This window comes from Gymnoscopelus braueri (genome assembly GCF_963280865.1).
Source record: "Gymnoscopelus braueri genome assembly, chromosome: 18".
Lineage (NCBI taxonomy): Eukaryota > Metazoa > Chordata > Actinopteri > Myctophiformes > Myctophidae > Gymnoscopelus > Gymnoscopelus braueri.
This window is the reverse complement of record NC_137618.1, coordinates 29520159-29543748: the sequence shown is the minus strand read 5'-3', so window position 1 is coordinate 29543748 and position 23590 is coordinate 29520159. Positions and strand designations below refer to the sequence as shown.

Below are 23590 nucleotides of genomic sequence, written 5' to 3'. Positions count from 1 at the left end.
ATGGAATTGGATGGAAATGGAAGATGAGTCTCATTAAAATGTGACAGACTTTACTGGAGGGACGATACTATGCCACCATTACACACACAGAGAGAGAGAGAGAGAGAGAGAGAGAGAGAGAGAGAGAGAGAGAGAGAGAGAGAGAGAGAGAGAGAGAGAGAGAGAGAGAGAGAGAGAGAGAGAGAGAGAGAGAGAGAGAGAGAGAGAGAGAGAGAGAGAGAGAGACATAGAGGAAGACAGAGATGGCACGAGAGAGAGAGAAAGAGGGAGAGAGAGCTGAACATGAATACAAATAAGAAGTTGTTGTACAGAACTGCTTTTGAAACGTGACAACAGAGGTCAATGGAGGTCACTGTTTGTTTGTGTGTGTCTGTCTATGCATGGATACTGTGTGTGTGTGTGTGTGTGTGTGTGTGTGTGTGTGTGTGTGTGTGTGTGTGTGTGTGTGTGTGCGCGCACACGCTCACGTATGTGTGTTATATTCAATGTGCATTCCTCTACGACTAAGCAGGCGATGATAACATGCATTCAACAGGGTGTCAAGAGAAATTACAATCACAAGCTGACATCAAGGCACGGTTTGTGTGTCGGAACGCACAATTTGTACGGAACCACGAGACACGTTTTAAGTTGTGTTGCTCCAATCTGAGCCATTGTGTAGAGGAACAGATGAGACCGGATGCCATACATCCACTGTCATTATGCTCAGAATGGGAGAGAGGAACTGTTGTCTCCCGTTACTAAAACTGAATCACCAATTTGTTATCCGTGTTTGAAGTGAATCTAATGTGCCGCTATACAGCAGAGCTCGGTTATCTGACGAGTCTCTTGGGAAGAAAGAAGTACGGGAAACACTTAACGCTGCCGGAATTCAACACCAACCACTGAAACGTCAGAACATAATACAAAAATATAGCTGCAAGCTGCTAGTGTAGGGGTCCAAACAATTGGGCATTGAAGCAGAAGCACTGACACAGCAGCGGCTGTATGAAATAATGAAACATTGGAGTAGCAGCAAAACTTTAGCAGTTGTATGAAGCATTGAAACAATGAGGCCCTGTCCACACTAACATGGATATATTACAAAACTGAGATTTTCCTCCACGCAAAAATGGCATTTCAGGGCACCAAAACCTATATATTCTAAAGTGAAGATTTTTTTTAAAGATCCGTTTCTGTGGAAACAGATAGAAGAAACAATGACATCACAGCTCAATTTGTGCATAGCCCTTGTCGCTTATTTTAATGACCATGCGCCTGGAAACGATAACATTAACGTAGATCAAATATTTGTTTGTTCACGGCGTGCATGGTTTAAACTTAAGTATGCCAGATTAATCTCTTCTGTGACCTCCACCTTCATTGTAGCTCAGGGCGGCTCCAGTATTGGGTCACATAGCATAGGGTGGCTCCTTCTATTTATTTATTTTTTGCCTAATTCTGAACATGGTGCACTTTAAAAATGGTTGTGAAACAACATTTTAAATTAGTTTTAAAATAGTTTTTGTTTTTTTTATTAAATTGTGATATTATAAAACATTAATATCAAACACATCAGATAGTCTACATGTCCCAAAAGGAAATGCATTTATTGAATTATGTCGGAACAGAAGCAACCATAACAAATTTATGACGAGATGACCAGTGACCAGGGGATATCAAAAGCAGAGGCATGGATCCTCCCCCCATGACCAGTGAAGGTGAGGAGCAGGGAGGGATATTCTGTCAAATATTGGCACACCGGTGCCAATATTTAACATGACCTCAAGTGTACTTCACCTAATGTGTAATTGCGCTCATTATTCTTGTCTGCAGACCAATTAGCATGGAAGTTGTAAAGTATAATTAATGGGCATTTTTTTATTTTATTAATAAGTAATGATGAAACACTCAAGTGCCGTTATAAGTAATACACCACACTCTACTTCAAGAGCCAATCAATCCTTCATTTTTAGAGGGGATTAAACTTTGTTTTGTTCCCCATCGGTGTCCGCGGCCTCTTCTGGCATGATATTCACGTGTGGCATTCCGTGTTAAAGTCCTTATACACCGGGGCAGTGTTTCGTGCGCTTAATTTTCCCCATTAATACATATTTTATGACCAGTAGTTTGTGTCATGAGTATATCCACACAGAAGGCAAATATCATGCTATGAAGCGACACAATTTTCATTCAGAACAAGGTAATTATTAACCGTGAATAAACGCATCAGCCTGTATGAATGAGGCATCAACTACCGTATATGAATAGTTTTTATGTGAAATATTCACCGGCATATGTTTTCATTTATTCACCACAACCGCAGTGTGTAAAGACCTTTTAACCGTTTTCAACCGGGAATCCCCATTTTGGGCATGCCATTATAGGCAGAAATGGTCCAAAACTGTATAATAGCACATTTGTGTTTGCAATGTAACGCATCACAATTCGTCATACAGCTAAGTATAGGGCTTATCCAAAAGTGATCCTCTCCTGCACAGATCCCCAGACCGGCCTCCTCCCTTCCTTATACCTCCCCACCGTCTGTCACAACCCTGCCTGTCCAACGATTACACCCGACGCCTCCTCGCAAGGAAGAAACGACCCCAAGAGAGAAACAGGGGGGGGGGGAGTGAGTGCGAGGAGGAGAAGTAAGTAAGTAAGGAGAGGAGGAGAAGAGGAGTGGGCGGATGAATGCGGAGCATTTTCTCAGAACAGTTTGCCAGCAACCTGGCTGGAAAACAACACACTGAACTTCCCAGCGGTGGAGAGCAGCTGCTCTCTCGCCACAGTGCTGCGCTGTACAGCGCTGTGCTGCGGGCCTGCAGCTCCCACACTGACCCCTTCCTTCACAAACACACCAGGCCTGCGGCCAGAAGGCGTTTGGTTGGAATCCAGCACCCCAGACACATTCACACAGTCACACAACAGGATGCATGGCGGTTCTGTCCACAAAGAGAGGAAAAGGAATCCAACAGCAGACCCTGTCTGTCTGTCTGTCTGACTGACTGATTGACTGACTCTCTGCCTGTCTGTCTGTCTAGCCAGTGGTTCTCTTCCACAGGAAGATAGGATGTATTTTCTGAGTGGTCTGGTGAGAATTTGGGTCCAAAATGCAGCCTGTCACATGTATTCTCTCTCTCTCTCACGCACACGCAAAACACAAAAACAGCCAGTGGAGGCGAGTGCCAGGCCTCTGTGTAAATGTATATAATTTCCTTTATCTCCTCTCCTCTCCTCTTTCTAGTTCAGAGTGTCTATTCAACTTTATTCCTGACCACGCCCACCGTGGGGGTGGACAGGTAGGAGAGTAGGGAGTTGGGGAGCCCCATATCAAGGGGTTTCCTGTTGGGAGAGTCTTTTCCCGGTGTTTCACCCAGATGGACAGGGTTTTGAGGTTATTAGGCATGATTTCTGTGAGGTTAAGGTTAGGGTTAGGCATAGTGTTTGTGAGGTTAGGGTTAGGGTTAAGCATAGTGTTTGTGAGGTTAGGGTTAAGGTTAGGTTTAGGCATAGTTTTTAGTTAAATGTTAGGGTTTAGGCACAATCTGGGCGACACACCAATTGGGATTTTTTTAAGTGTAGTTGCTTATTTGGGCTTGCTTCCTAATTAAACCAGTGGTTCCCACATTGTTTCATGTCCGCGGACCCCCATCTGAAAATATTTTGTGCCAGGGACCCCCATACAAGGTTTGTATTGTTAAAATATTTAAAAAACATTAAAAAAAACTTTTTTTTGAAAATAGCAGATCTGTAAGCTAACAACCTGTCGCGAAGTGACACGCTGTGAGCTTGTTGAACTGCTATTTTCAAATAGGTGATGTAAAGTGGTAAAACGTAGCTTAGTTGCTTCTTTTGTGCTTTTTTTCATAGACCTGGCCGCTTGTTTCTCTTGCTAAATCTGGCAACACACTGATTACCTGCATTACACCTGCAGCCTGCTAGGGAGGAAGTGAAGTATATATTGAATGAAGCAGCAGAAAAGGGCAATGGCGAAGGGCCAGCAATAAGGTGAATAAGAACAGTAAGCAGTGCCACCGGTAGGCACGCGGTTCCGAAGGGGACGCAAAATGAGCCAAGCCGACCATTGTAATAACTGAATTATGAATAATTGTATTTAAGATTAAAAACACAACTACAATTAGACACTATAGCTTTAGACCGTTGTACGCAATAAGATAAGCCTATTATACTGATATTTCTTCTGCCTAAATAATCACGACATACGTGCGTGCGTCTCAAGTTGCGTGCCCATGTGGATCTGCTCAGAGCTGAAGCGGCCCCTCCTCCACTGCCCGGTCTGGCAGTGAGTTAAATTAATTAGCACTAACATTAGGACAAGTGGCGAAAGTAGCCAATCTACAAGCTGAAAATATTATGCTTAGGGCACCCAAATATCCAGCAGCAGCCCCGACAGTAAGTGTCTTCGTTGCTGTGTTTACTGTGTTCATACTGTACAGACACACTGATAAGAGGCGATAAAGCAGCTGGTCCCAAGACAGTATAGGAGAACAATGAGGAAGAGGAGGCCTGCGGTGATGATGGGTTGTCTGTGGTGGGGAGCAGGGCAGTAAACCAGACCATAAGTCAGTGGCTGTCCAGCCCCCCGGGGAAGCCCACGGCTAACAGAACAATAGAGCCACGACCGCCATGGTTCTGTTGCGACCAGGGAACGGCTCCCAATGGACAGACACTAGTACAAACTCACACAAACCTCAATGTCTTAACATCTCTCTGTGTGTGGGCCTGTGTGTGTGTGTGTGTGTGTGTGTGTGTGTGTGTGTGTGTGTGTGTGTGTGTGTGTTTTGTGTGTGTGTGTGTGTCTGTATGTGCATGTGTGTGTGTTTGTGAGAAAGAAACAGAGAGAAAGAAAGAAATTACATGTGTGAATATGGAAGTGTTTCATACGGAGAAGTGTGTGTGTGTGTGTGTGTGTGGGCCTGTGAGCATGCGTGTGTGTTTGAGAGAAAGACAGAGAGAGAGCAAGAAATTGCATGTGTGTATATGGAAGCGTTGCATACATAGAAGTAGTGCGCGTGCGTTCGTGCGTGCATGCGTGGGGCTTTTTCGTACGTGCACATGCATGCACAACACAGCCAAAAACAACACCCACAACACCCCTCTCTATTGCATTAGCAGTGCCAGAGGAGTTGGCCTTTTGGCCCCCGAAACAACAGGGATGTGAGATGGGAGATTGAATTATCTGAATGCAGGCAGAGGAGAGGAGCCTATAACAGCAGTGACTGGGGGTCCTCAGCGCTCTGCAGGAAACACGAGCCCTCCTCTTGATTGATCTCACGTTGAGACGTAATTGCATCGGGGAAGTTGGAGCCGCACAGGGGCATGACTCTATAGCACTGGTTCTTAATGTGAGGGCCGGGGACCCCCAGGCGTCCATGAGGGGGTTCCAGGGGGTCCCCCGCAAAAATAATTGATAGTTAGTTAGGAGGAACCAAATGGGCCGGTATGGGTCTGTAACTCTGAGAGGGTACAAATGGAACCATACAACCCGGTAAAGCTCCCGTTTGGTTCCATTTGTACACTCTACAGGTCCTTACACACCGGGGCGATTCTTTTTCATGCGAATAATACGTTTTTTTTTTAAACCTTATAAAGTCAATGCAAGCTTCCACACCAGTTTCGCGGAGCGAAAAAAGCGTCTTTTAATTATTCGGAACGAGTCCGAATTTTGCGTATATTTGCATATTCGCCGGTGTGTAACCGCCTTTAGAGTCAAATTAACACAGCGGATTTTACTGTGTAGATCGGGGACAAAGATTGAAATTGTGTCAAATGGGGGGTCTGCGTCCTTATGTAAATCAAATGGGTTCCTTGAAATAAAATAAAAAAAGTTCTAATCATGTGAATCTCAGGATCCACATGGGAAGCTCCAATGTGGATCTCAGACTTCATGTGGTCAGCCTGTGATGTCAGTCATCTATGACCAGTCGTGGAAGAAGTACTCACATATTTTACTTAAGTAAAAGTAGCAAAACCACAATATAAACATACTCTCTTACAAATAAAAGGCATATGTTCAAAATGTTACTCGAGTAAAAGTACAAAAGTATTGGCATCAATATATACATAAAGTATCAAAAGTAAAAGTACTCAAATGTTTGAAAATAGCAGATCTACAAGTTCACAACGCGTTGCGATACTATGACATATCTATGACGTACAGTATTAGCAAAAATAAATAAAAAACTATTGTGGAGGTACATCTGTGGCCTACTGGCAGTATGCACAAAAATCTGGCACTCATCAGTCCAGCGGTTTGCAAGATTAGGACACACAGACACAGACCCTCCTATAGACGGATCTGCCTCCTGGGAAGGTTGGGAATCGCTGCTCTCTAGGTTACAGTAGAATACAGTGAGTAGAGAGAGACTCTATATGCGCTGGTGTGCAATCAATTATTCAACAGTGTGTAGGACAAGGTTGGCTCGGGGCATAAAGGAACACACAGCTCTGCTTTACAGCAGATACAGGCCACTCTTTAGTCCAATAAAACCATTTGATCAGCTCACTGTTAGGCTGTGAACACAGCGGTGTGCAAGGCAAGGACACGGGACAGGACAGGACAGGACTACCTGAGTCAAAGTATAGATACTCCTGGTCAAATATCACTCCACTACAAGTGAAAGTTGCTCTGTTAAATTTGTACTTGAGTTAAAGTACTGGAGTACTTAAGTACTCAAAGCTCTTTTTCTTTGCTTTCTTGTTTCATCACTTCCAATTTTATTTGTTTATCCTGTATCCTGTATGCATGAGTTCTCTCTCCTGATTGGATCAAATTGGTCTCCGGAAGATGTATTTTCTGTTTACTAAAGAGCTGGAGAGACCCCTGTTACTGAGCAAACACGTAATGATTACTATAAGCATATTATAGAGCCATTTAACACTTATTTTAACAAAATATAAGACCAGAGACACCTTTTTGTAACCGTCATGGCCCCTGCCCTGTGTGTCCGTCCCTTCCCTGTAATCTATGCCCTTTCCTGCCCAAGTTTTTGCCCTGTTGTGACTCTGCCCTGCCCCAGTGTGTTGTTGACAATTAGAATGAAAGTCAGCAGTTACTTCAGAAATCAGTGCAACTGGAATACAACTATTCTTTCTCAAGTCACTTTCAATATTTAAATAAGCAGTAAACAATACATATCCTCAGTATTGATTTAACTCAGAGTGAACACTGTGGGTTTTATTGTGTAGAGAAACAAAGAATAAAAGTAGAACTGAGCTCAGTTGGTGGATGGTGATCTCTGTTTACACTATATTGGAGATGATTTTGTGGACGGTGCGTGCGTGTGCGTGCGCGCCTGCAAGTCAGTGGGTGCGAGTGTGTGTGCAGGAGTTCAGACAGCAGTATGCGACCTTTCCTCGTCTCCTGCAGGCATCTGGCATTGACCTCATACCGCTGGCGTCCTCAAGACACACACACACACACACACACACACGCACTAAGCTTAAACCTAACCCTAAACACACCAGCAGAATCTTCCAGCAAAGTCCCCACTTTCCACAACTATTTTCAAATTTCTATCCTTTTCTGGACCAATTTGGTCCATAACAACCAGAGACAAAATTGCACACTATGAAGAAGGGGGAGAGAAGGCTTAATTTATGCTCCGTCATATTACAGCACATCGCAGGCCAACAATAGCAGGATACAAAACGTTGTGAGTGTATACAGTATATCTGCTATTTTCTACATGTGACCAGTGTTGGGCAAGTTACAGTAAATTTGAACTAGTTATAGTTTGTGCTTTGAAAAAGTACCTTAGTTAAAGTACTAGCTACTTTTGCTGTGCTTCAATATTAATGTATACTTTTTGATGTTGCTGCAGCACAAGAGGACAACAATATCTATTGTAGCTCACTATGATGAAAATAGCAGATAGGCAACGGCATTGAAACAATGTATTTTTAGTTCTGCCTGGCTTTAAAATGGGGCAGGCAGCTCTTCATCATCTTGAACGCACCTCCATGTTGATCGTGCATTGACTGCCGCTCCGAACATTTGAACTGTTCTCAACTTTGCTGCTCCTTGTTTTGCTGTCCACCTTCTGCTCCTCTCCTCAGACGATGCATTGAACCTCGATCGCCACTTTCTCAAAATCCGGCAGCGAAATCCGGCACTGCAGCCGGTGAGAATCAGAAACCATATTGAATCAATCTGTGAACCCCTCATATCAGTGGATATCCTGTGCTAAACATCAGTACCAACAATGGCACTGTACCAGACTTCCCCACCGATTGTTAGGAAGGGCTAACAGATAATTTCCCCTTTAGTCCAAGCTTGGTTTTTCGAAGAGAGAGAAGAAGAGAGAAGCAGAAAGAGTCACAGAGACAGAGATATATATAGAGAGAGCGATGAGAATGTAAAGCAGAAGAATAAAAAGCTTTTAGGATTAGTTTCAATTTCACGAGCATTATCGTCTCATCAGAAAGGAGAACACAGACACGCTGTTTACCGAAGAGGATTACACAACTAAATGGATCAGACGGCAGCACACGCCTATTCAGTGAAGAGGAAGAATGGAGTTTAACGAGAAGGAAAGCTGAGAGGGAGACCGTGTAGGAGAGAAAGAGAGTGGGAAAGCTGAGTGGGAGACATTATAGGAGAGAGAGAGAGAGTAGGAAAGCTGAGAGGGAGACATTATAGGAGAAAGAGAGAAGGAAAGCTGAGAGGGAGACAGTGTAGGAGAGACAGAGAGTAGGAAAGCTGAATGCAGGCAGAAACACACACACACACACACACACACACACACACACACACACGGATCGAAGATGTCTGCAGGCTTGAGCCAAGGGCAGAATATAATTCAGTTAGATTTGTATGAATAAGCATACCAAGGCTAGAGGTAGTGTATTCTCTGCAGGAAAAGACAAAGGATACCCTCTCCACTCATCTCCAGGGTAGAGACCAGCAGCTGCCCTGAAGCCAGCTTGCAGGCCCCAAACGTCTCCTTTTAGCCTGGAGGAACAATTCAACCACTTCTCTTTCTTTTTACAGCGTGGCTCTGGCAGGAGGCCAGTCGTCTATAGGTGGGTCTGTGCGTGTGTAAGTGCGAACGTGCGTTTTCCCCCCGTATTTTACAACAGTGCTTACCAAACAGTGGGTCGGCACCCGTTTTGGTTTGGTTATTTGAGTAAATATCCCTTTATTTGTACGTTTTCAACATTTTGTTTCTAATTGTTATTTCAAATGATTTTCAAAAATGTCCAATTCTTTTCACTATTTTTTGTAAATTAAAAACGAATTCAAACATTTTTAATTCAAATTCCATAAATTAGGGGGAAAAAAAATCTTAAGTAGTGGTGAAAGTTGCAGATATACAAGCGTGTAGCCATTTTCACTAGTTTGGGTCTCGAGGAAATATTCAATTCTCTTTTGGGTCTCGAGATAAAAAAGTTAGTTAACCACAGTTTTACAGTCTGTACCGGGTATGTTTTGAATTATGTAAATTTGATCTTATAAGGGAAGTCAATGAGGCTCAGATCGGACTGAAACAGCACCCAAATTTGAAGATGCTGTCGGGTGGAGTAGTGTGGCCTCTTTCTTCATCTCAAATCATTGAAAGAACCAGGGAATAGGAATACCTCGTGAAAGCTAGGTCAGTGGTTCCCAAACTTATTTCTGGATCAGGGCCACATGGAAATCTAGAAAAAGGTTTGCGGCCCACCCATCTGACCACTTAACGGGAGAAACAGGGAGACCCCTGTTACTGAACAAACACAGTATAGCAACGATTACTATCAGAATATAGAGCTTTGACTTTTTAACATAGCACTTTTTTCTTTTAACCAAAATATATCACTTACAGAACCTGTACGTATTCAGGGCACGTCCATGTTGAAATACAGCTTACATCTACATTAGTCCACCCCGGGTCAAATGGAAAAATATGGAGAAAATAAGTCTTACATTTCTAAATATCATTATTGGCCAAGAGGGGTTTTTCCTCGTCATTCCACTGGCTTTGTTTTGGTTTGGTGGTCTGGGCTGTGAGGGCAGGCTCAGGTTCAAACAAAGGTAACATTTACATCAAGCCTGTTAGACGTACAAAGTAATGTGGAAATATAGACCAGTGAAAGGCCCATGCACCTGACTAATAGAGGAGAGTTTGAAGGACATGCTAGCCTTTCGCTTTGGTTTTCAGGACAAAAACACAGGTTCAATCAAATGACTCATGTCAAAAAAAGGAGAAAAGGAAAGAAAATGGTAAAAACAAGTTTTCCGGAATGTCTCCTTTAGCCACTATATATGACGGTCTCCTGCTGCATCAGCGCAATAACCCCAGCAATGGGATATACATTTTAAACTTGTATAATTCAAATGTAAGGTTAAATATAACACATAACTTTGCCCAACACTGCACTTCAACGTAGACCAGAAGCTTCAGATCTACATTCCCAAAGGTAACCAAATTGTAGGACATGTTAAAGTTGTTCTAGTGCTGCACCAGCCCCCAGGCCAAGCTACTGTACTGTATGTGACCCAGTGTAAAAACAGTTGTACCATGAGGTCGAGCTAGAGATTAGTATACTGTATGTGTGCGCGTGTGTGTGTGTCTGCATGTTCCAGCAGGGTGGAGTCAGGACAGTAGACTTTGTAACTAGCAAGACTGTTGGAAGACATTACTCATTGTCTCCGCCAGGCCGAAAGGCATGGCGAGAGTATGTTTTACCCCCTGTACGTCCGTCCGTACGTCCGACCGCGTGTCCGTCTGTGAACAGCTAATCTCCAGCACTGTTGGCCCGGCCGCTGCGAAACTGTGCACACACACTCCCTGGATGCCAAAGCCGAACCTCTGCCCCGAATCTTTCAGATTGGCCTGTTATAGCGCCACCAGGAGGCCGCTTTTTGCTAAACACATTTTTTGACAGTACTCCTACATATTTTGTTCAAACATCACGCAAATCGGTACACAGTATATCTATAGTCATGAAACGAAATGGGTCTTTCAGATTTTTCATATTCCATCCTGGTTGGCTAAAAATGGCTTCGGGCGTTTGCAGGAGTGTCCTGTTTTTAACAAAATGCCTCAAATCATGAACACAGCATGCAATTTCTGTGAGAAATTAGGCCGAGGAAGAAATGCCACAATGTTTTTAAATTAGCCTCATGGTGGCACTATAACAGGCCGATTCGTGTTTTTACCTAATAAACCTGTTGCCTATCAACAATTGGGACAGGACATAATCTCTGACGAGACAACATGAAACATATATTACAAACATAAGCAAACAGATATTACAATACATTACAAACAGAAGTGTATTTTGTGTATCATCATCAGATGTCCAGCTCAATGACGTGCATCATGGTGGTCTGTACAGTACACAGGGGTGATTATGTGATCGTCAGTCTGCTCAAGCATACTGTGCTGTCTGCCAGGCCCCACTTCTTCATGCATGTTTTGAAGTGTCCAACCCCAGTAGGCAGTCGGTTCAGCCAAGTCAATTGCCGGTGTGGGAGATCTTCCTCCTTTGATGCCGTCTCCTGGGCGGTGACAACATGTGGGCCCAGCAGACACCCACTCCTGCTTCCAGGAGGCCTCCATCCATGCCTTTGTAGACAGGTCCTCAGGGATAGAACTGATATGGGTATGGGTTTGCGGGACTTGAGTCTGTTTGGCATATCCTGCATGACACCTCTATGACAGCGTTGCCTTCAGTCAAGTTTCTGGGCTTTCCTTGGGGCGGGGATGTGAGGGTAGCAGCCTCTCGTTGGAGGCCGGTTGGCAGGACCACCCTGGATGAAGATCTAGGCCAGTGTTATGGCCGGTGCCAACTCTGAAGACGGGGTCAGTGAGGACACTGCAGAGACCAGCCGCAGAGGACGCTGCAGACTCTGGAGACGAGGACCGTGCAGTTTCAGGAGACGAGGACACAGTAGAGTCATGAGACGAGGACACTGCAAAGTCAGGAGACGAGGACGCTGCAGACTCTGGAGACAAGGACCGTGCAGTTTTAGGAGACGAGGACACTGCAGACTCTGGAGACAAGGACCATGCAGTTTTAGGAGACGAGGACACTGCAGACTCTGGAGACAAGGACGGACTGTGCAGTTTCAGGAGACAAGGACACTGCAGAGTCAGGAGACGAGGACCATGCAGTTTTAAGAGACGAGGACGCTGCAAACTCTGGAGACGGGGCTGCAGAGGACACTGAATCAGAATCAGAATCAGTTTTATTGTCACATCACAGGTTTACAAGGTAAAAAAGTGGGTGAAATTCTTTTTTGTACATCGTTCCCATCGCAACGTTAGTTTCCATAGAAAGAAGAGGGGGGGGGGAGAAGAAGAGGGTGGGGGGCAGGTGGGAAGGAGATCAAAACAAGAGAGCAACAGAAGGCCAGACAAGTTATCTACATATTTACAAATTACCTGAGATAATAAAAAAACTAAAAAAAACTAAACTAAGGTGCCTGAGCATAGCAGCAATGTATTGTATACTGTGCATGTTATACTTATACTGTGCATGATAGACAATGGACGTTAAGGTGCTTAGAGGAAAAGGAGCACAATAAAAAAAGACCAAAAAAAAGTCAGTGCGTTATACTGAAGACGAGGACGCTCCAGGACATTACAGACTGAATAAGGGGCTGCAGACTCTGGATACGGGCTGCAGATTCTGGAGACGGGGCTTCAGACTCTGGATACAGTGCGTTATACTGAAGACGAGGACGCTCCAGGACATTACAGACTGAATAAGGGGCTGCAGACTCTGGATACGGGCTGCAGATTCTGGAGACGGGGCTTCAGACTCTGGATACGGGCTTCAGACTCTGGATACGGGGCTGCAGACTCTGGATACGGGGCTGCAGACTCTGGATACGGGGCTGCAAACTCTGGATACGGGGCTGCAGACTCTGAAATACGGAATGCAGACTGAAATACGGGCTGCAGACTGAAATACAGGCTGCAGACTCTGGATACGGGGCTGCAGACTCTGAAATACGGGCTGCAGACTGTGGACACGGGGCTGCAAAGGAAGCTGCAGACTCTGGATAAAGGGCTGCAGACTCTGAAGTACGGCTGCAGATTCTGAAATACGGGGCTGCAGACTCTAAAATATGGGCTGCAGACTCGTGGATACGGGCTGGAGACTCGTGGATACGGGCTGCAGACTCTGGATACGGGCTGGAGACTCTGGATACGGGCTGGAGACTCTGGATACGGGGCAGCAGACTCTGGATACGGGGCAGCAGACTCTGGATACGGGGCTGCAGACTCTGGATACGGGGCTGCAGACTCTGGATACGGGGCTGCAGACTCTGGATACAGGGCTGCAGACTCTGAAATACGGGCTGCAGACTCTTGATACGGGGCTGCAGACTCTGGATACGGGGCTGCAGACTCTGGATACGGGGCTGCAGACTCTGGATACGGGGCTGCAGACTCTGAAATACGGGCTGCAGACTCTGAAATACGGGCTAGCAGACTCTGGATACGGGGCAGCAGACTCTGATACGGGGCTGCAGACTCTGGATACGGGGCTGCAGACTCTGGAATACGGGGCTGCAGACTCTGAAATACGGGCTGCAGACTCTGAAATACGGCTTCAGACTCTGGATACGGGCTGGATACGGGACTGCAGACTCTGGATACAGGGATAAAGACTCTGGGGATACGGGCTGCAAAGGAAGCTGCAGACTCTCGATACGGGCTGCAGACTCTGGATACAGGCTGCAAAGGGGGCTGCAAAGGAAGCTGCAGACTCTGGATACAGGGCAGCAGACTCTGGATATGGGCTGCAAAGGAAGCTGCAGATTCTGGATACGGGCTGCAAAGGAAGCTGCAGCTCGTCTCCAGAGTCTGCAGCGTCCTCTGCGGCCGGTCTCTGCTGCGTCCTCACCGACCCCGTCTTCAGAGTTGGCACGGGCCATAACGCTGGTCCGTAGATCTTCATTCAGGGTAGTCCTGCCAACCGGCCTCCAACGAGAGGCTGCTACCCTCACATCCCCGCCCCAAGGAAAGCCCATAAACATGACTGGAGGCAGCGCTGTCATAGAGGTGTCATGCAGGATATGCCAAACAGATTCAAGTCCCGCCACCTATACAACAAGAGATGTTCAGTTCTATCCCTGAGGACCTGTCTACAAAGGCATGGATGGAGGCCTCCTGGAAGCAGGAGTGGGAGTCTGCTGGACCCACATGTTGTCACCGCTACATCTGGGACCCAAGAGACGGCATCAAAGGAGGAAGATCTGCCATGCCGGCAAGTGACCTTGCTGAACCGACTGTATACTGGGGTTGGACACTTCAAAACATGCATGAAGAAGTGGGGCCTGGCAGACAGCACAGTATGCTTGAGCAGACTGCCAATCACATTGGATACGGGACTGCAGACTCTGGATACGGGACTGCAGACTCTGGATACGGGCTGCAGACTCTGGATACGGGCTGCAGAGGAACACTGCAGACTCTGGATACGGGGCTGCAGACTCTGTCCAGACCGGGGTCAAGAAAGAAAGCTACCAAACAAAGAAAAATGCTCATTAGATTGTTCATAAAATAAGGCAAATATAATGTTAGGCATTGACTACTGTAGGCTACTGATAGCCCTGCATTGGGATTATGTTGGCATAAACACAGAATGATCATTCGTGGTGCAGTTGATTAGTTACAAAATATACGGAGGCAGATTTAACAGAACTGATTATTTACGTGCACATCAAAACTTGATACACACACACACACACACATAGAGGTTTGGATTGTATAGTTACCTTGCCATGATGCAACTCCAAATGTGGGCGAGAAATGAAATATAGTTGCTCCATTGGTAAGAAATTGATAATTCAAAATGTGCTTTTCGTTGACTAATTTCAGGTATGTTGGAACTGATCGACATGTTCTTGATCTTCTTTGGGCAAGAAATTAACCTTTAAAATGAAAAATGTGGATCGTCATTGATTAAAATGTAGCAGCGTCATGTGATTAGTGTGAACGCCCGCCTGACCGCCCCCCCCAAATGACCAGGTCCATGCCCGGATTTACAGAGGCCAATGTCTATAAACATATTGAATGCAAATTATCACTCGCTCTCTCACACACACAAAATAACAGCCACAACACTACAAACATAGTCGTACTACAACCTGAAAAAAAACGACCTCGTAGATTCAACCTGAAAACAAAAACTACACTACCAACATAGTCGTAGATTCCACCTGAAAACAAAAACTAGTATTTTCCGCACTATAAGGCGCATCTGAGTATAAGGCGCACCTTCAATAAATGTATTATTTTCATATATAGGGCGCACCGCATTATAAGGCGCATCCGCACTATAAGGCGCACTGACGGTGCGGCTTATAGTGCGGAAACCAAGGGAACCAATATTGATACATATATAAGGCGCATCGGATTATAAGGCGCATCCGCACTATAAGGCGCACTGACGGTGCACCTTATAGTGGGGAAAATACGGTACTGCAAACAAAAACTACACTACCAACATAGTCGTAGATTCAACGTCGGCGTTCGATTCCACAACCTGAAAAAAAAAAAACTGAAAAAAAAGCAGCAGAGCAACATCTTTAACCACATCAGCACGCATACGACACAATCAGCATCCAACACCAACACCACAAGCAGCATCCAACAAACTGCAGCATGAAGCAGCTGCAGCATCCAGCAAAGGAAAAGGAAAATTTAGGCCTGTCACAATTATTACAGTACATAATCACCTAATCGCAAGTATTTCAGATAATCGCAATACTTTTTGGGGATAATAGTCATAATCGTTTCCATGTTGAAAAATGTTCAAACATTTGGAAATAACCGATCTACAAGCTCAAAACGCGTCACGACGTGACACGTTTTGAGCTTGTAGATCGGCTATTTCCACTTTTTAAAGCATTTTAAAGTATAAAGTTATTGAATTATGCAATATATCTGCATCATATCTGCCCTGTGCGGCTTTTGTTTACGAAGCCTAAAAAAGACAGACAAAGTTTTATTCATAATGTTAGTTCGATGCAATTCAGTCGTTAATCGCAATTATTTGAGCGACAATTAATCGTCAAGTTAAACGTCATAATCGTGACAGCCCTAAAGAGGTTCCTACTTAGAGTCGTCTTCAGAGGAAACCCCCGGCTGGCCGAGGTCTTCGGCGGAGGCCGACAGCGGAGACCTCCGAAGACACATACGCACTGTCGTGGAATTCTGCATCAATGAAGACACATCTTACACACTGTCGTGGAATTTTGTGTCAATCAGCAATCGATCCACGGTGGAGACCACCGAAGACCAGGGCCGTTGGCGCGGAGGAATCCCCCCCATGCAGACAAATCCATGGATAGAGAGAGATCTCCATCTCTAAGGGCATCCTCGGGTTGAGCCTTGAGAAAGAAAGAAAGAAAGAAAGAAAGAAAGAAAGAAAGAAAGAAAGACAAACAAACATTAATTCAAGTGAGCAGATCTATAAGCTCGGCACATGAGCTTGTAGATCTGCTATTTCTTGAAATATCATTGAAAAATCATTCTAAAATGTACAGGGAGCCAGTGAATTGAGGCAATATGTTTACTGCATACGTATACTGTATCCACAACTGTCACAATAATCGTATCGCAGAGATTCTAATTGATCGTGAAATTGTTCTCATTCATACACTAGGATGAATAAGCTTTTGTTAGGATGCAAATTCAGGACCACTTAAACACTCTATACTTGATAAAAAACAGACCTGTAAAGAGCGCATTTTGTATGCTCTTCTTTCACTCTACACAAATCGATTCGCCAAAAATAGCAGATCTACAAGCTCACAACGCGCAATCGGCTATTTTTGCTGAACGTTCCCCCCAGAATAGGGATGCTGGGGGTTCAAGTGGTTAACAAAAGTGGCATTAAGTCTTAAGCTTTTGATCATCTTGATCTTTGATATTCAAGCACAGTGCCCTAGGGGGTATCAACAAAGTATAGGCTACGCAACATAATTTGTATTTTCAATTGCTTCTAAAAGCTGATGAGATATTGACTCAAAAAACGTCATTTAGATTTATCAAAATATTTTCAACATTGCATTTTTACATTTTCTTAAAAAAGGTAGGGTAAGTGATATTTTTTGGTTGAAAACGTTTTTTTGTTAAAAGGTTAAAGCACTATATTCTGATCGTAATCATTGCTATAGTGTGTTTGTTCAGTAACAGGAGTCTCCCTGTCTCTCCAGCTCTTTAATAAACAGAACATACATTTTATTTCAGGTAGGTGACAAAGTTTCAGCCAATCAGGAGAGAGTGCCCATTTATCAGCTTAATTTGTATAGTGTTCCAGTTCCAATTGTGTCTGCTCATTTCTTTGTGTCATCACTTTCAATTTCACTTGTTTAATCTGTATCCTGTCTTGAGTTATCTATCCTGATTGGATAAAATTGGTATCTTGACCTGAAAATTCATTTTCTGTTTAATAAGGAGCTGGAGAGACATGGAGACTCATGTTACTGAACAAACACTCTGAAGCAATGATTACTATCAGAATATGGAGCTATTTAACACTTATTTTAACCAAAGAAAATCACTTAGCATACCCTTAAACGTTTGTATTACTGTAACAGCAGTTACACAATACAGTGATAATGCCTAGATTGAGCATTGAGTAGTAGAACAATGGTTCCCAAACTGGGGGTCGGGACCCAAATTATTTTGGGGGTCCCCAGATGATTAGCTTAATGTGCAACATTATTTTCTCACTCAACAGTAAACAAACCAACATACAGTACAAGTGTATACACTACAGGGTATTTGCACATTTTCTTACAATTTAAGGACTTTTAAGACCTTTTTAATACCTCTAAAATAACAAATAAAAATAAACTAATAAACCATTACTGCGTCAGAAGTAGCCAACTATACTATAAAAAATGGTCAAACATTGGCCAAATTGTCAAATATTACCTAAGAAAGAAAATAGCCGCTCTACAAGCTCACAACACCTCGCAGTGCGAAGCGTTGTGAGCTTGTAGTTGGGGCCTTGTAGCATGCGTTGGGGCCCCGAACCTGAGCTTTGCTTGGAGCCCAATCTTTTAGACCCCAACCCCAAAAATCCCAATCTTTTAATATATATATATATATGTTTTAAAGAAAACATTTTTTTATTTAAACTTATGCTACTATAATATCAGTGGTTCTCAAACTTTTCTCATGTCAAAGGACCCCAACAATGATACTGTATGTACTTGGCCATCAGCGCCCGATTATAACTTTCTGATTTTACTGTGTGTGCTACTACTGTACCTCCAGCTGCTCGTCCAGCAGTGGTTGCATCACCAGCGTGTGGATGCGGCAGCACCTCGGCGGGGCAGAGACTGAGGGTGTGAACAGGTTGTAGAACGCCATGATCTGCACGTAGGTCAGCACGGGGTAGCGGGCGCCATCTAGAGAGAGCAGAGAGAGGGTTTTACGTGTTATTGAACCTGTATTTAAGACCGGTGTGTGTCATTGTTAAGATTTCTTTGGGGTAATCAAAAATAGCAGATCTACAAGCTCATAGCGCGGCACTCGGTGCCGCGATATGAGCTTGCAGATCTGCTATTTTTGAAAAGACGCGTGAACATTTCTGCAAATCTTTGTATATTAAAGCAAACAAAATATTTTGAGGGGTCCACGGCCAAAAATACATATCATTTTGAGGGTCCTTTGACATGAGAGAAGTTTGAGAACCACTGATATTATAGCAGCATAGATTTGAGTTAAAAATGTTCGCTTTAAAACATAAACATCAAATGGGGGTCCTTGGCTTAATCCATATAAAAACTGTGGGTCCTTGAAATTAAAATGGTTAAGAATCACTGCTATGGCCGTGAAAATGTTCTTTTATGGGGGGGTCTGCAACTCTGCATATCTTTTCAAACGGGGGTCCGCGGGCTAATATGCAGTGGTGTAAAGTAACTATACTTATACGTAAAGTAAGTACTGTACTTAGAGTATTTCCCATTTTCAATATTTTTACTTCTACTCCACTATACATCTCAGAGGCAAATATTGTACTTTTACTCCACTACAATTATTTGAAAACTTTAGTTACTAGTTACTTTGCAGATATACACATTATAAAACATACATTTTTAACACTTTAGCGCTATTTTATACCTAGGATACTTGAAAATAGCAGATCTACAAGCTCACCTTTGTTGATTCTTGTGGCCATCCTGGTCCAGTAACCAGGGGTGCCTCCTCCATCTTCCTTGCTCTTAAAGAACAAAACCAGGTTCTTCTCCAGATAAAGATCTCTCAACTCATCCAGCATCTCCTGGGAATCCATGAGATTCCCCTTTGAGACAGACTATTGTCCTGAAACACACATTAGATTAGATTGATATTAGTGTTTATTAAGTGGATGATAACTTGTCTAAGAGTAGTATATTTGACTTGCTTTTGACTTTTGCTTGTAACAGAGTACTTCTTCTACATTGCAGTGTTGATACTTTTACTTAAGTAAAACTTTTGAGTCCTTCTTCCACTATTATGTGTCAATTTTGGGGTCCTAGACATGAAAAAGTTTTAGAACCACTGAGCTAAGCCATTGGTTCTCAAAGTGGGGTCCGGGGACCCCCAGGGGTCCTTGAGGGAGTTCCAGGGGGTCCCCAGCTAAATGATGGATAGTTAGGAACTAAATGGACCCTTATGGGTCTGCAACTCTGAGGGTGTACAAATGGAACAGGGTCCATTTGGTTCCATTTTGTACACTCTCAAATTAACATTGGGACGAGATAGAAATGTCAATGTCAATGGTGGTCCGTAGACTAAATGCATGTCAAACTGGGGGGGTCCTTGAAATTAAAATGGTTGAGAATCACTGCTAGAGCTGTAAACAATCTTCTCTTATGGGGGTCCTGGCATATATTTTCAAATGGGGGTCCGCGGGCTAATAAGTGTCAATTTGGGGGTCCTTGATATGGAAATGTTTGAGACTTAAAGCTAACACACCTGCAGTAAAACTCACCCGTTTGTTGGATGGAGAGATAAATCACTTCTCTTTCCACAGTCATTGTCACAAAGCGTGATTTAGCAGCTTTTTTCACCAGCCTGGTAAACAACTGACAACTCTACTCGACGTCTATGTGGAGTAATGTTATATTATGAGTTGTTTATTTCACTATAAGAGTCTTTAATTACTTCTAAACAAGCAGCGCTTCATAACAAACCGTGTGTTGTCGTGTTTGCTGGTGTGTGTGTGTGTGTGTGTGTGTGTGTGCGTGTGGGAGGGGAGCGCGTGCGCGACAATTGGAGTACTCAAATCAGAGTGGAGAAGAGTAACGTCACGCTCTGATGTCACCCAAAGGGCGGTGAGATCCAAGGGGCTCCTAATACGCTCGTTAGCCGTGTTGCCATGTCTGCTTATAAATGAGCATTTTTAAAAAAAAGTGTAGTCGCTTCATTGGGCTTGCTTAATGTTTTTTAAACCAGTGGTTCCCAAAAAAAATCTTGTCAAGGACCCCCAGATTAATATGTATTTGTCGCAGACCCACATCTGAAATATGTGGTGCCAGGGACCCCCCATACAAGATTTGTGTTGATAAAATGTTTTCAAAAAAATATTTTGAATATTTTACTTTTTTTCCCAATATTTTTGGAAAATAACAGATCTACAAGCTCACAACGTGACATGATGTGACACGTTGTGAGCTTGTTGATCTGCTATTTTCAAACAGCCGATGTAAAAGTGGGGAAAAAATTGCCTATAGTTGCTTCTTCTGGGCTTGTTTTTATCGACACGGCCGCTTGTTTCTTTTGCAAAATCTGGCAACTGATAACCTGCATTACACCAAGGCAAGGTATATAAAAAGAAGGTATGGACATCTACATCAATGAGAGCCAGGTGGACCAGCTTAGAACAAACATACTTTATGCTTATTTTTGCTTGTAAAATGTGGTAGTTGTGGGTTGTGGTTTCTTGGGCTTAGTTGCTCATTTGGGCTTACTTCACAATTTCAAATTTAAATAATTTTAACCAGTGGTTCTCAAATATTTTCATGTATTTGTCCCCTAACCCCCATCTGAAAATGTTTTGTGCCTGGGAGCCCCGTACTAGATTTGTGTTGTTAGAATGTTTCAAAAATGATTTTAATTTGTATTATATTCTATACTATATTTAATAACTACCATTTTTTTGCGGTTTTCAAATATGTGTTTACAGTACACAGAATCAAATGTGTTATGGTCATGATTCACCAGGAGCCTGGGTGGCTTGGTTCCAGGCTTAAAATAATGTATATAAATACACTGTAGGCCTACATATTTTTCCGAAACCTCTATGGGCTGAATGAATGGGCTTTCTATATGTGGAACCACAAAATGGCTGCCACTGCTATGCTCTATCTGGCCTCCCAATGACCACAGCTAATGGATATTTTACTTTCTTTTTCATTCATAGTTGTGTTCACTCTTGTGTTTCAGGTATTAAACAGGTGTGTAGTTACCTTGACATTTTAATTCACCTGAACATGAAAGAAGGCAACAGAATGTACACAGCAACACAACCCGTTCTAGACCACACAAAACCCACCGTGGTGTGGTTGGATGTGGCGCTCAACGCTATTTTAGACGTGGTAAGTGAATGTTGTGTTTTCGAGGCATTAATTCTTCCCAATCGACACAGGACAATGAAGACAGAAAAGTGATGGCAGAGAGAGTAAATGCCACACGTATAACCTGATACATCCTGATGCAGCTATGTGACTGTTGAATTGATAATAATAATAATACCTGACTTTTTTTTTGCGCTTTTCTAAGTAGCCTACTCAAAGTCGCTTTAATTAACAAATTAAGTCATAACCATAACTCATTCATACACCGATGGCGGAGGAAACCATGCAAGGCACCAACCTGCTCATTGGGAACAATAGGGGTTCAGTGTGTTGCTCAAGGACACTTCGACACTAACTCTGGGGGAGCCCGGGCTCAAACTGGGAACGGAAGGTTCCCAAGCGGCCGCTATCTCCTGAGCCACTGCCACCCCTAAACTGTTAATCTCTGTCTGTCTGTCTGTCTGTCTGTCTGTCTGTCTGTCTGTCTGTCTGTCTGTCTGTCTGTCTGTCTGTCTGTCTGTCTGTCTGTCTGTCTGTCTGTCTGTCTGTCTGTCTGGTTAGAGGGTGGGGCTGCTGTCAGCCCTTATGTCCACATTAAATATGATGGGACAGTCTTTGTTAAGAATGATGACATGGTCGTCAGCAGCTGTAGAATGAACGTCTACAAGTTCCCCTTCGACACTCAGTCCTGCAACCTCACATTTGTCTCTGTGATATACTTCAGTGAGTGACTCAATGTTTGTGTTTATTTATTTATTATTACATTTTTTATAACATTTTTTATTGTTCATACACACAGCAGTTTATGCAGTACTTTGAAAAAAAGGGGGTATAAACTTTTTTTTCCTTTTCCGCATACACATGAATACATGCTTCCGCACAGAAACACATACAGTATATGCATACTGTTTGTGTTTAAATGAGTGTGTGCATGCATGTGTGTGAACGGGTGGGTGGTAAAATCATGTAACTTCATGTTCATTCTCATTCATTTTATTTGTCTACCTTGAGTCTGGATTACCTCAGTGTTTTCTCCTGTTCCTTTACCAGCTGAAGAACTAGAGCTCAAAGCAGCCTTTGACAAAAAAAAATCACCAGATTTCTAACCACGATGGTGATGTGGGGCAAGCATGAGTGCGAGTTTGACAACTTTACATACATCAAACTCAACGGGACCACCTACAAACCCCAGCATAGGATTTTTTACACTGTATGTATTACTCATAACTTCTAGGATGTTTTCTAGCAAACTGCTACGGTTGCATTTCTCAAACCTGAACTACCTCTAGGCTGACCTTCTAACATCTCCACCTAGATCACAATGAAGAGGAAGGCCATCCTCTACATCGTCAACTTCCTGTTGCCCGTCTTGTTCTTCTTGTGTCTAGACATGGCGTCTTTCCTGATCTCGGATAGCGGTACGAAGCTGGGCTTTAAGATTACCGTCCTGCTGGCCATCACAGTTTTACTGTAAGTAGTAGTTTAACTACTTCTCAACGATATCATGCCCGCCACGTCCAACAGAATGCCAATCATAGGTAATGCTCTTGGGATTAGGGTTGGCCCTGAAGCTATTTATAAGGAATCAAAGTTCAAAACTGTTTTGTGTCCGAGCGAGAGTCCGTCCGTCCTTCCGTGCGTGAGTGTGTGTGTGTGGGTGTGTGTGTATGTATGTGTCATTCTGTCTGTGTACAGCTAATCTTCGGCACCGTTAGCTTGTTGGCAGCCAAACTGTGCAGAACCTCTGCCCCAAATGTTTCACATGGGCCTGTTATAGCGCCACCAGGAGGCCGATTTGTGCAAAACAAATTTGGCAGTACTCCTACAGATTTTGTCCACACATCCCACAAATCGGTACACAGTATCTCAATAGTCATTAAACCAAACAGGTCTTTCAAATTTTTCATATTCCATCCTTAATGGCTAAGACTGGCTTAGCCATTAGATTGCGGTGAATCTTTGCACACACATTCACACTGTGTTGAGGAACAAATGACACCCTTTTAACATTGCCCTATTATAGCGCCACCAGGAGGCAGATCTTTGCAAAATATTTGTTTTAATATTGCTCCT

General features: G+C 43.5%; 1 protein-coding gene across 1 annotated transcript; it reads left to right on the top strand.

Annotated features, from left to right (window-relative positions):
* Positions 1 to 21402: 21402 nt before the first annotated feature.
* Positions 21403 to 22991, top strand: LOC308073312 (uncharacterized protein; the record flags this gene model as incomplete). Its single annotated transcript, XM_080412188.1, has 3 exons — positions 21403 to 21538; positions 22647 to 22727; positions 22833 to 22991. Exons 1-3 carry the CDS (start codon positions 21434 to 21436, stop codon positions 22989 to 22991), a joined length of 345 nt encoding a protein of 114 aa, XP_080268314.1. The 5' UTR covers positions 21403 to 21433.
* Positions 22992 to 23590: the final 599 nt, after the last annotated feature.